The 14280-nt window shown below is 44.0% G+C and overlaps 1 protein-coding gene across 6 annotated transcripts in view; it reads right to left on the bottom strand.

Moving 5' to 3' along the window:
• Positions 1 to 409: 409 nt before the first annotated feature.
• Positions 410 to 14280, bottom strand: part of LOC143298125 (2-succinylbenzoate--CoA ligase-like) — a 42391-nt gene continuing 28520 nt past the window's right edge. For 5 of the 6 annotated variants that reach the window (XM_076610838.1, XM_076610837.1, XM_076610835.1 and 2 more), the window contains 3 exons: positions 10472 to 10662; positions 4554 to 5720; positions 410 to 3228 (listed from right to left, as the gene is read on the bottom strand). In XM_076610838.1, coding sequence (XP_076466953.1) covers positions 2963 to 3228; positions 4554 to 5720; positions 10472 to 10662 — 1624 coding nt within the window. In that variant the 3' untranslated portion in view covers positions 410 to 2962. The remainder of the gene's footprint in view (positions 3229 to 4553; positions 5721 to 10471; positions 10663 to 14280) is intronic. The other variant, XM_076610841.1, reaches the window with a different exon arrangement.

The raw sequence follows: 14280 nt of genomic DNA, 5'->3' as shown, positions 1-14280 counted from the left end.
GGCTGCTGGGCAGGGGGGGGAAGCCTCGGGCGGAGGCATGGTGTCCGCCTCCCGTCCCCTCCCCCCTCGTCTGCCTGCTTTTTTTTGTAATGCGGTATGCATACATTCACTTCTTCCCTTCCCCTTCTTTTTCTTGTAATCACTACATTCCAATTGACATTTTTTCTTTAATGAGGGTAGGGTGAAAACAGGCCGTTGTGCTTATCCCTCCGCCTTCCTCCCTCCACCTCTCTATGCTGTGAAGGAAAAAATAGTTTTTCATGAGAGAGAGAGAGAGAGTTAGAGAGAGAGAGAGAGAGAGAGAGAGAGAGAGAGAGAGAGAGATTAAAAAAGTACATACACACAAATTCATGCTCTCACCATCTCTATTCTCCATTTCAGATAACCAGAGATGAGAGTAATGACTGAATAATGCTTCCTTTAATGACACAGATAAGAAATGAACACAACCCAAATTCCATGTACGCTTTTTTTTTCTTTTTTTTTCAACAACAAAAAATCTGCAATAGAGTTAGAAATACACATTCTGTTTAGAGATGAAGCAAACAATTTAAAGTGGCATGGTGAGCCCAAAGTGGCGTGAGGCAATGCGCAACATCCGGATTCAAGACCTTTTTCTGGATTTACTGCCCTGGACATGCAGGTGTCAAAGGAAATGAGCGAGCCGACAGACTCTGGTAAGCAACAACGAGCGGTCAAGATCTGGGAAGATCTGATATCTTAAGAAAAGTGAGAGTACACAACAAACAGGTACAAGACCATCACAATGTGTGTGTGCGTGTGTGTGTGGGTGTGTGTGTGTGTGCGCGCGCGCGCGCATACGCGTATAACATAACATACACACAGATATATAATTATACACACATATATATATAGATAGATAGTGTGCGTGTGTGCGTGTGTGTGTGTGCGCGCGCGCGCATACGCGTATAACATACACACAGATATATAATTATACACACACACACACACACACATATATATATAGATAGATAGATAGATAGATAGATTGTGTGTGTATGTGTGTGCGTGTGCGGTTAAATCAAACAATGAAACGGTACGCATCTCTCAGCGGGATTACACATGCACATGCACTCACAGACGCACACATCCACACACATCCACACACATCCATAAACACACACACACGTGTGTTTGCATTTGTAGGCTTGTGGCTGTGTGTGGATGCTCGCACGTTCGCTGAGCGTGGCCCGTTTTGGTTCTGGTTTCTGTTTCATATGCCTTCCGTTTATCTTTCACGACACTCAATTTTAATGTTTTCACTCATGTGCTTATTTCGTCTCGTGATTATATTGCACATTTATGCTAATGTTTAACGCAAACCTGAGATGGGCTCTAAAGGCCTGATCGACGCTTTGAGTTTATGCGAAGGTCAAGCATCTGATATCTCTCTCTCTCTCTCTCTCTCTCTCTCTCTATATATATATATATATATAGAGAGAGAGAGAGAGAGAGAGAGAGAGAGAGAGAGAGAGAGGGTTTATTCATGTATAGGCCTAGGCCCCTTATGAAGGGGAATGTGAACATTATTTTACAAACAATACATCACGTCACTGTGAGCATCAATAAAACAGTCAAACAAAAATATACCTGCATCACAGTCCAATGTGTAGAACAATAAAAGAAAAAAACAATAAGAAACACACAAAAGAAAACAAACAGCGTTTTCATGAAATACTCATTTCTCTGAATTTGAAAGCTTTGTATAAAAATAGTGAAAATTTGCGAACAACTTCAGGGGAAGTAGATGACATCAATAAGCTCAATTTAAACAACGTAGGTTTTCTATAATATTTAGGCTGAATAAACTCCTCTCGAATGTTCCTTAAAGCTGGACAGCAAAGAACAAAGTGTATCTCATTTTCTTGTGATTCTTTACATAATGGACAGGTCAGATCACTGTCGTTTACGTGTTTTGTATCAGTAACGATGGGCCGCTAATTCTGTAACACCTAATCTAAATCTTGTCGTCATATAATCTAAATGTCTATCCATATTCAACACTCAGATCAGACACAACGCAAAAATTCTCTTCGATGTGGAGAGAGACAGAGAGAGAGAGAGGGGGGGGGAGAGAGAGAGAGAGAGCAGAAGTGTACACGGTCCTTGAAACTGAAACAAATGAAGCAGAAGAAATCTCAAAGAAAATAGTTTCAACAAGCCGATTTACTGGTAATGTCGTTCACTGGTCCTTTCTAACTAATTATGTGATGTTTCTTTTCACAGTGTCATGAAATTATGAATGCTGATGTGCAAATTGTAAACAAATACATTGAAAAGGGAAAAAATCTTCTATGTCTATCCACTTCCGAATATGTAGTTTAACAAAGAGTGTAATCTCTTCTGAATAAAGAGGCATCGTGGACTCGGGGTTAGTCAGCGTGGTATACCGTTTCATATTGTACACACTGGTGCCAAAGATGTTTTTGTTTAGAATAATGATCATTAGTGGACTCGGTGTCAGTCTATGTGGCACACACTGGTGTCAGTGATGGCTTTGTTAAGAATACTGAGAAATTAGTGGACCCAGTGTTAGTTGGTGTGGTACACACTGGTGTCAGCGATGGTCTTGTTCAGAATAATGAGAAATTCAGTAGTGGAAACAGTGTCAGTTGGTGTGGTACACACTGGTGTCAGCGATGGTCTTGTTCAGAATAATGAGAAATTCAGTAGTGGAAACAGTGTCAGTTGGTGTGGTACACACTGGTGTCAGCGATGGTCTTGTTCAGAATAATGAGAAATTCAGTAGTGGAAACAGTGTCAGTTGGTGTGGTACACACTGGTGTCAGCGATGGTCTTGTTCAGAATTATGAGAAATTCAGTAGTGGAAACAGTGTCAGTTGGTGTGGTACACACTGGTCTCAGCGATGGTCTTGTTTAGAATAAACAGAAATCAGTGGACCCAGCGTCAGCTGGTGTGGTGCACACTGGTGCCAGCGAATCAGGCCAAGTTCAGTCTGTCCACGGCCTGACGACGCACCTCCTTCCTCACTGGTTTGCCTGTGAACGTTGTGGGGAAAGCCTGGAAGCGGAGGTAGTACCGTGGTCGGGGGGACAGGGGGTCGTCCAGTTTGGCTGTGATGTCTTCTTCAACCACACTGCGCACGTGCTCCTCAGTAATGGAAGGGTCAGAGGCGACGAAGCATGCGCAGAGCTCTTCCCCCTTCCCAGGGTTGGGAACTCCCACAACGAAGACCTCGCTCAGCCCTATAATAATAATAATAATAATAATAATAATAATAATGGACATTTGTATAGAGCGTTCCTCCAGAAATACTGCTCAAACCGCTTTACATTTTGTTCCCCACTCCCCCGCCTCCCCTGTCAATAGCCCTCGCACCCCCCCACACACGGAAGCACGTGCCAGACTACACTCGCGCAACTGAACACTGGGCACCACCCACCCACCAATGACGCCCTCTAGAAAACGCATCCCCACAACACGCATTCAGGCACGTACACACACAGCACGAACGTACGGATACTCGCTAGCACCCTGCCACACACACATATGGCAGACGGCTTCTCCACAATAAAGCATGCATTTACAAACAGATGTGGAGTGATGGCCTAGAGGTAACGCGTCCGCCTAGGAAGCGAGAGAATCTGAGCGCGCTGGTTCGAATCACGGCTCAGCCGCCGATATTTTCTTCCCCTCCACTAGACCTTGAGTGGTGGTCTGGGCGCTAGTCATTCGGATGAGACGATAAACCAAGGTCCCGTGTGCAGCATGCACTTTGCGCACGTAAAAGAACCCACGGCAACAAAAGGGTTGTTCCTGGCAAAATTCTGAAGAAAAATCCACTTCGATAGGAAAAACAAATAAAACTACACGCAGGGAAAATAATACAAAAAAATGGGTGGCGCTGTTGTATATCGACGCGCTCTCCCTGGGGAGAGCAGCCCGAAATCACACAGAGAAATCTGTTGTGATAAAAAGAAATACAAATACAGATCATACCAAGACCAGCACTTAACAACATGCAATACACACTGTACACTTTATCTTTGTATCACAAACATCACAACATCACAAACAGTCGTTTGTATTATCGTATCAGATTCATTTTACGATACCAAATAGTCATTATCATATCAATTATCATAACTGATTCAGACTTCAGGCTGTGAGCTGTTCACACTGTTTGTAATTGGTGATAAGAAGATAGAATTCAAGGGAAACCACTTTTCCTGTTGATATCTCTAGAAATAATGTCCAGTGTGTGTGTGTGTGTGTGTGTGTGTGTGTGTGTGTTCATATCTCTAGAAATATTGTCCTGTGTCATACGTCAGTATTGGTGTAATGTTCTAGTTACAACATTTTGTTTCTAAGTTCACTTCTTCAGATCACAAGAGGCGTGTGTGTGTGCGCGCGCGCGCGTATGTGTGTGTGTGTGTGTCTGTGTGTGTGTGCGTGCGCGTGTGCGCGTGTGCGTGCATGCGTACGTGTGTTGTGTGTGTGTGTGTGTGTGTGTGTGTGTGTGTGTGTGTGTTTAAAGGGAGGTTGCGGCAGACCGTGTTGAAGACGATACCTGGACAGCAGCTGATGATCCGACTCTCCAGCCAGGCCGGGTAGAAGATGTAGCTGCCTCTGTGGATGGCGTCATGCTGACGTCCTTCAACCAGCAGTGACCCGTCCTCCAGCATCTGTCCAACGTCCCCAGTCTTCAGGAAGCCGTCAGCAGTGAAGGAAGCCGCTGTGTCCTCCGCGCTGAGGTAACCCTGGGTCATCCACGGGGTCTTTGCGTGGATCTCTCCTTTGGCCCCTCTTGTTACTTCCTTCCCGTCGCTGTCACAAACTTTCACTGAGCAGTTGGGCAGTGGTTTTCCTGCCAAGAAATCTTGATAACTGGAGGAATCTCTTACCACAGTGACTGTTGTCATCAACAGTTCTGAGCCAGTGTAGGTGACTAGAACAGATTCAGACAACTGTAGAGCTTGGAGTATCACCTCTTTCTTCAAAGGCTGCCCTGACACCAGAATCCCCTTCATCTTCCAGGGTTGTCTGTCTTCAAGTGCCAGAATTTTGGGAAGGAGGAAGGGCATAATGACGCTGTTCACACAGCCTTCCTTGACGATCAGGTTCCACACAGCAGCTGCCAGATCATCGGGAGCCCCGTACCACATGTCCAGGAGCAGACGACCTTTGCCAACAGACAGGTACAGAAACGGGTAGCCTCCCAACCAGCCAAGGGGAGCGCTGTTGAACGCCAGGGAATACTGATCCAAGCTACCCTGCTTCAGGAACTGGAAGCACTTGATGAGAGAGGCATGTGTGTGAGGTACCAGCTTGGAGAACCCGGTGCTGCCTGACGTGGTGAACACGACCACGGTCTCGTCGACCGATACCTCTGCCTCGTAAAACTCGTCCAGGACTCGCAGACACGCGATGAAATCCCCAGTTTCTGGAGAGGCAAACCCATCCCCCACAAAGTTCTTCTTTTCAGTGTTGTCTGACTCTGGGTCAGAACGACCCGTGCTGGCCGGGCCTGACAGGCCAGGATCCTGACAGAGAGGAGCAGTTCTCCGAATGAAGAAGACTTTCTGGAGGTCTGGCAGAGTGACGGACGTGACTGTGTTAGTAACCGGGTGGTGCTGCACGTGCTGCCTCAGCACTTGCCATGGTCCAAGGTCAAGGTCTGGGTCCACACAGACTACACGTGCTTTGGACTGACGAAGAACATTCAGCAGGTCTGATCCTGAAAGCCAGGTTATGACAACAAAATCTTCTCTGTCTGTCTGTCCATCTTTTTCGTTTACTTACTGGCTTCCTCGTTAATAATCCCATAATCCTACACCCATAAAACATACAGTGTTACTTTCGGAGGGCAAAGGGCACATGTACCAAAACACATGAGAAAAATTTCACCAAGAGGCATGGCTCACTTGTTAAGTGTTCACAACGTGACGGCAGGTCTCTATCAAAGGCTTCAATATCACCTCGTCTTTTCGGTCCTAGCCACCTCCATTATACAACTGAGTGTGCCAGGCATTCAAAATAGAAGACTGGAAAATCAAAGTGCGTCAGTGAGAGTCTTTCTCACATTTTCACACCAACGCTTCAGGTAGTTGTATTTCTCGGGTGTTGCTGACTGCAGGATAAATTATGAAAGGCAGCATCGAGTGCAGCCCCATTGTGCAGTCGCCAAAATAATTATGTGGACCATCTTAAACAAGTATAACTTATGGGTAGTCATAAACGTCACCAGCTCATGCAGGAAGGTGACAGAATGGTTGATACGCTTATCTGCCAATACAGTGTTCGTGAGGGAATGGGTTCAAATCCCTGTCTCACTTTTCTCCCAAGTTTAACAGGGAAATCAATCTAAGCGTCTGGACGATAAACCGAAGTCCCACCTTCAGCACGCACTTGACGCACTTAAAAAGAACCCTGGCAAACTTTTGTAGAAGAAATCCAGTATGATAAGTACAATAATCATATGCATGCACTCAAAGCTTAACTAGTGCGTTCGGTTATGATCAGTGCTGGCCAGACGTATGCTTAGCAGATGTGGTGTAGCGCATATGGATTTGTCTGAATGCAGTGGCGCTTTCTTGACAAACTGAAACTATAACCTATGGATACCCTTGAATATAACTGTAACTACTATTAGAACAAGAGAGTCAAGACCTTCAAGACACTTGTGATACACTTAAAAAAAAATCAAAAAAAAATCTAATCGTTAAAATGTGTTCTGTATTTGTTATTATAAAGCTTTGGGTTTAAAAAAAAAAAGAAAAAAAAAGAAAAAAAGTCCTAATCAGATTCCAACACCGCGTGTTCGGGTGAGAAGAAATTGTCTTATCCATTACACTATCGTGGCTCCTTAACTAACGTTCTAAAATTTAATATTTGAACATACTTTTTTAAAGGGCGATAAATCAATTGTGGTATTCGCAGTGAGAACGCTGTTTAAATCATTATTCTGGTGTATCTTGGGCATTCAAAAAATCTTTAAGTCCACGGTAAAGGAGACGTGGCTATCGCGGCAATCACACTGCAACATTTAGCCGTTTTCTCTAGATCTAGATAGATGTACAAGTTTAGTTACACCCGCCGGGAATGTAGTACGACACGGTCGATTCAATTTCTCTTTAATGTTCATTCTAGTTTTATAGTTTTAAAGTTGATATGAAAATTTAGTATTTTGTTAAACTAATAACATGTAGAGCCAAGTACAAGTACTTCTAAACGTCGTATGAAGTGAAAAGGACTTCATTTTGAGAAAGTCAAGACTGAAAATTTTTTCGTTTCATCGTGATCAATTCAAGGGTATTAACTCGCATGGTTTACAATTTTTAACTGTGAATTCCGACTGATTCTGTGGATATTTTTATGGCAGTTTGGGGCATAATCCCGTAAGTGATGAGGCGTTCACAAATCGTTCTCTAAATAAATATTTAACGGTCTCCTTCTCCAACTTTCCATCACATGTTATCGTGTATTGTCCATTGAATATAGGATTGAACGGGCAGGTCAACAACTTGAAACAAAATGGCGTCGTTCACGTTCGCGAAGAATATGAGCACGCGCTTTGAATGTGTATAAATATGTGTAGGCAATTGATTTATGCCCATGACCTTCAGGGCTCAGCCAACAGATCTGTAAAGTCCACTCGTTGCATTGATTTTAGTATTTTCCGAAAAAGACCACTTGGGCGAATGAACATAGTGAAAGCACTGTACACTGAGAGTAAAACACACAAGCTTTTTATGTATTGACAATTGAGTATAATTTCAAAATGTAATGTTTAACCAGCCGCCGTGGCGAAGTGGTTAGCGTCGCGGACTGACGGCTGGGAGGACGCAGGTTCGAATCCCAGCGGAGGTGGGTTTTTCGGCCCGTGGCCGGCTCCTGCCCAGAGTTGAATGTGCTGTGGGCTTAAATGGGGAGACTGGGACCACACAGTCGAGTGTCATCCACTTCAAGGATGCGTCTTTGGGTGTGTTGCTCTAATTACCTGACCAACACTGCAAGTGTCTGTATCTCTCGGGCCTGGTTAACGCCGGGATATCATTATGACAGGAAGCGTAGAGTACAGCCTTGTCACGCAGTCCCAAACCAAAATGGACCTCCATAGCAACATCGTCATCATCATCGTCATCCTCCTCCTCCATCGTCATCAATATAAAACAAAATAGTCTCAAAGTCTGTGGCCTTTCATGCCCTGCTCTCATGGTGACCTCAGTTTCGATACCCCTCCACTTCCGTGCTTGGGGTGAGTCCTGTCAATGTCGTCAGTGTCGGCAGATTCATGGGGGGCTGTTGTTTGAGGGACGTGGTGGCGGTCTCCACTCTGGGAGAGACGCTCACTCAGTCTGGCTCCGCGACTAAGCCATTATTGTCGTTAGTAGGGGGCTTAGTAGGTGGTGTCCTAAGTACGTTAAAACAGAACAGGCACCACTGAACACCACCGAAGTGACTCAGCAGCAGTGCAGGGTCTCCTCTGGTGTGTGGCCTTCAGGCGCCCTAACATCGATGGTTCCCTGTGGACTGCCGACGCTGGAACTGCGACGGACGAACCCGGGTGTGGCCGTGTATGGGGGAATCTAAATGAGCGGCGTGGGAGTAATACCACTGAAACGGCGCAGATGATGGGGCAGCAAAAAAAAGAAAAGAAAAAAAAAGTAATGTTTAGGATGAGAAAGATCAGTTTAAAGCAAATTAAGTCCCCTAGCATTAATTACAGATTAATTTCCCTTTACTATCTGCACCAAAACGTTTGCAAAATAAATATAACTTCCATGCTTAGCAAAAGAAGTTCCTGGTTGAACAAAAAATGATAAAAATGACTGGTCTTGTTGTTGTGTCAGAATATCATATCAAAGTGCCAAGTTTAGAGAATAATAAAAATATAAATATAACAGTAAATGCAGTTTGTATATAATTTGGCTTCTTTTATTATTTTTTTGTGCCCATCCCATAGGTGCAATATTGTTTTAAACAAGATGACTGGAAAGAACTGAATTTTTCCTATTTTTATGCCTAATTTGGTGTCAACTGACAAAGTATTTGCAGAGAAAATGTCAATGTTAAAGTTTACCAAGGACATACAGACACACAGACACACAGACAGACACACACACACACACACACACACACACACACACACAACCGAACACCGGGTTAAAACAGACTCACTTTGTTTACACAAGTGAGTCAAAAAGTAGCGTAGCGTATACTGATTTGTCTTATTGCAGTGATGTTTTCTTGAGAAACTGATATCATAACTTACGGATACCCTTAGACATGACTGTTACAACGTATGGATACCCTTAAAAATCAGTTACCATAACCTTTGCCCTTATCCTACCATCAGCGGAATAAAGAACAAGTTCAAATATTTGGCTGTGTTGTTTATCAGTGGAGAGTTGTCCGTACAACTTTTGTTATTCTGACAATAAACGAATATCGTGTAATGGATAATTGCACAAGACAGGGTAGTAATGAAACTAGAGAGAGAGAGAGAGAGAGGGAGAGAGAGAGAGAGAGAGAGAGAGAGAGAGGTAAATAATCAGTGGACTTCATTTAATCAATTTTACATAAGACTGTCTGTCGTTTCGAGCCAGTTTTTCTTTTTGTATTGACTTCTGCTTGAAACAAAAAGCAAATTTTGTACTGTCAATGTTTTTTTACTGTCAGTTTTCTAGGAAATGACTCATTGTTTTCTACCAAAATATTAAAATTTCAACAGAGAAACAAAGGAAATAAATCACCTCTCACCAAGCAAAACAACTGACCATCAGCAAGGTCGCACTGAGCGTTGACCATCACACACACACACACATACACTCTCACGGACACAGATACTGATGGCCCCATACTGATCATCAGCTAGGTCACACTGAACATTGACCATCACACATCCACACCCACTCTCTCTCTCTCTCTCAAACACACACACACACACACACACATACACACACACACAATCACACACACATACTGGTCATCAGCAAGGTCACACTGAGCACTGACCATTACACATCCACACCCACACACTCTCTCTCAAACACACACACACACACACACAATCAATCACACAATCACACACACTGACCATCAGCAAGGTCCCACTGAGCACTGACCATTACACATCCACACCCACACACACACACTCTCTCTCTCAAACACACACACACACACACACACACACACACACAACACACACACACACACACACACACACACACACACACAATCAATCACACAAGCACACACACTGACCATCAGCTAGATCACACTGAGCACTGACCATTACACATCCACACCCACACACACTCTCTCTCTCAAACACACACATACACACAGAGACCATCAACTAGGTCACACTGAGCGTTGACTATCACACACACACACATACAAAACCACCAAAAACCCCACCCCATCCCTCTTCCCCTCCCTTCCCCCCGCACACACACACGCACGCACGCACACACACACACTGACCATCAGCCAGCTGACACTGAGCGTTGACCATCACGGCGCCTGCCATGACAATGCCCACGTCACACAGCACGCGCTCTGGACTGTTGGGCAACGTGCTCACCACCCTCTCCTTCCCTTCCACTCCCCCAGCCTGCAGCACGGCGGCCCAGCGGCCCCCTAGCTGGTACAGCTGTCCCCGCGTCAGTTCAAATCTGCCCAGCATCAAGTTATGTCTGCTTTGTTTATCGATTTTTGAGAGGGAACGTATCTCAAGAACATTTGACTCTTGAACCCACAACACACACACACACACTGGTACACACACACACTGGTACACACACACACACACACACACACACACACACACACACACACACACACACACGAACACCTCAACGCTAAAGAAGCCGTTCTGAACGCCCTGCTGTATGCTGAGTTCCTGACTGAGGAGCGAGTGTCCATCTCCCACCACAAACTGCAGAGACAGGAGAAGGGACACTTCCTGAAGGACGGCCTCCACCCATCACAGAAGGGGTCTGGCATCATGGCTGGCAACACTGGTCGCCATGTGCACGGTCTCTTCAGGGAGAAGGCCAAAAGACGGGGACAACATGGAACCGTTCCTGTCAGTCAGGCCAGTGGACAGACGAGGGACAGAGACGCCGGGCGCAGTGACCAGGTGACCAGAGGCGACCAGCGTCACCATGACAACGTGCCGCAGGGCAAGAGGAGGGGCCGCTACCACAGGAGTTACCCGGACCACCACGGTGACACATCCCAGGCGTGTTGACCACAACACCCTTCATCGGGATCATCGCAGGCACTACCATGACAACTACAGCAGGCGGTACCGATACAACGTCCGTGACTGGGACAACCGCCACCGTGACTGGGACAACCGCCACCGTGACTGGGACAACCACCGCAACAGTCATCGTGACCGGGACAACCGCCACCGTGACTGGGACAACCACCGCAACAGTCATCGTGACAGGGACAACCGCCACCGTGACTGGGACAACCATCGCAACAGTCATCGTGACCGGGACAACCGCCGCTTCCGAGATGACAACCACCGTGCCTACCAAGACGAGAGACGCTACCACACAACCACCACCGATACACTGGTCAGACAAGGCTCCACCCGGACAGAGACGATAGGATCACTGCTTTCCGGGGGCATCAGAGAAGCCGTGACTACCGTGCGTCCCGTCATAGTGATCGTCAAGACAGACACTATATTCACTGGACTGACAGATAGTGAGACACGCTTAATGTAAGGTACTGTCTACATGATAAGTCCTGGAAGTATGCGTTTTACTGACCATTATATGTTATACTGATCATACGACTGTACCAACACAAGCAGATACTTGATAAAAGATATATATATATGCAAACTAAGAAATCACTTTTTTCCAAAGTGTTGATGTTGTTGGTTTTTGTTGTTTTGTTTTACATTGCTGATGGAGGTACTGGTAGTGGCAATGATTGTAATGACATGGTTATTCTTATTGCTGATAAATCTGTTCTCATGACTTATTTTGACTAATATCAACTTTTTCCTAATCACGCATAATACATAAGATACATTTACATTCCAATTTAATTTAGAGGTTACAGAAAGGAAAAGACTTACATTATATATATATATATATATATATATATATATATATATATATATATATATAGGTTAGCATTTTCTTTGTTTTTAATTTTCTTCAGTTTTAAATCTGCAGCTGCTTACTGTTTATTGTAATCTTCTTATTAGCAAAGTCAAATGTAATAATACTAATACTGATCATTAACATCAAATATTATTGTTCATCGCACACACACACACACACAGAGAGAGAGAGAGAGAGAGAGAGAGAGAGAGAGAGCATTCTTTTGTGGGTGTGTAAAATCCAAAAGTGATATCAGTATATGTGAATATGATAGGACAGAACACTTAATTTCCTGCACAATTATTAAACAGCATAAGTATTCACAAGAGATGCCAATGTAAAAATTGTTCAGAGCAAGAGTACTTAAATTTTAACTTATTGCAAGATTGTTACAAAGATTCATGAATTGTAAAAACTAATTTTCCGATAAACTTTGCCGCCTCCAGAAATGTTTGCACAGAAGGCAAACCATTCAGTATTGTTCAGTTAGGAAGATGTTCAGCAATACTGAGAGGAAGGAAAATGGTAAGTGCTCCCAGATTAACTGCTGAACCTTATTAACTTAAGTCTTGTGAGGCCACATCACCAGTTATTTTTTCTCAAACCTTTTTTTATTCATTATATCAACATGACACTATTGACGGAAAACCAAACAAACAAAAATCTTAAACAGGGAAAGGTTATTCAAATGAAAAGATTATTTGCAAATGTATTTGGCACACACAACACATGGATATTTATATATATATATATATATATATATATATATATATATATATATATATATATATATATATAAACCACAATACATCTTGGTTCCTAACTGGTACAACCCAATGGACAAATGGTCCCAACACTCCGTCTGTGTCTATGATTTACAGACACATCACCTGATTGGTTGTAGACACACTAGTATATAAAATGTTCCAAACGGACACCTCTGGTTGGTCAGAAGAGGTTGACCAATAGCCAGGATGGAACACACACACTGTCCTAATCCCTGCAAACACTTCAGCAGGGAAAGGGTGGGGGGAGGGATGAGGAGAGTGGGGGAGGAGGGAGTTGAAGGGGTGTCTGACAGACTAATTGTTCTGGCTATGTTTGACTGTGAGGTGCCTGCAAGTGGCTTAACAACAGAGCAGGCATGTGGGCTTAGCATGGGAGGAGAGGGCTGGGAGAGAGGGAGGGAGGGGGGGGGGAGTGGTGAGGAAAGGGACTTCCTGTGACCAACAGTCTCAAGTGGGGGAGGAGTGGGGATGGAGGGGTGGGGGGGAGAGTAGGGGGGAGTTGGTAAACAAGGTGTAGTGTGTTGTGGCTTGGGGATGCCACAACCCAACCATAACCAACATACATATATGAATGCTTTAAAGTTCGCAGTCCATAACTGTCTTATGGAATATCCTGCATGTGCTTACAACTTATTGCTTTTACTTTTTGCTTGCTTTTTGTGTTTAGTTTATAGTGTCCATGATTCCTATGATGGGTTTTACGACAGTTAAATGAGTTCTGAGTTCATACACACCAACTGGGAAAATAATCCACAATTTAAAAAAAGGGGAGAAGGAAAGGAGAGAGAAAAAAAAAGACTGATGAAGATATTCAGCTACGGTGTTCTTACATTGTCGTGTTGTTTGTTGAAAATCATTTGCCAGTCGTTGTATCTTTTTAAAAAAAAAGGTACTTTATTGCACCAAGCAGCGTCAAAGTAGGGTGTTGGATGAACAAGAGATAGTAATGCAGCAGCAGCATGGTCATCACCGATGTAACTGGGCAATGAACGTCAGATTTCAATTCTTTAAAATCCATCTCACAAAAGTATTTCACAATTTCCAACATGGATATGTTAATTTAGATTTTACCACACATACAAATAAAACTAAGCAAGACAAAGATGCAGTAGTCGTACTACACATAGTACTCAGTGAAATAAAAACGTCTCCTTCATTGTTATTAAGTTCGTCAGTCCTCGTGTCCTCCATTTCATCATCCTCGTCATGGAGTCAACACCTCAATCAGTATAATCACCATCGTCACTGCCGTCATCCTGGTCATCGTCACTGTCGCCATCATCACTATCATCATCATCTATTTGTCCCCACTGTCACATTCATCTGCATCACCATCAGACAGACCATGCCATGCACACTGCGTGTTAGCAGAACA

This window comes from Babylonia areolata, chromosome 23, assembly GCF_041734735.1.
Source record: "Babylonia areolata isolate BAREFJ2019XMU chromosome 23, ASM4173473v1, whole genome shotgun sequence".
NCBI classification, from domain to species: Eukaryota; Metazoa; Mollusca; class Gastropoda; order Neogastropoda; family Buccinidae; genus Babylonia; species Babylonia areolata.
Note: the sequence above shows the minus strand (reverse complement) of the source record. Positions and strands in the feature narration are given on the sequence as shown.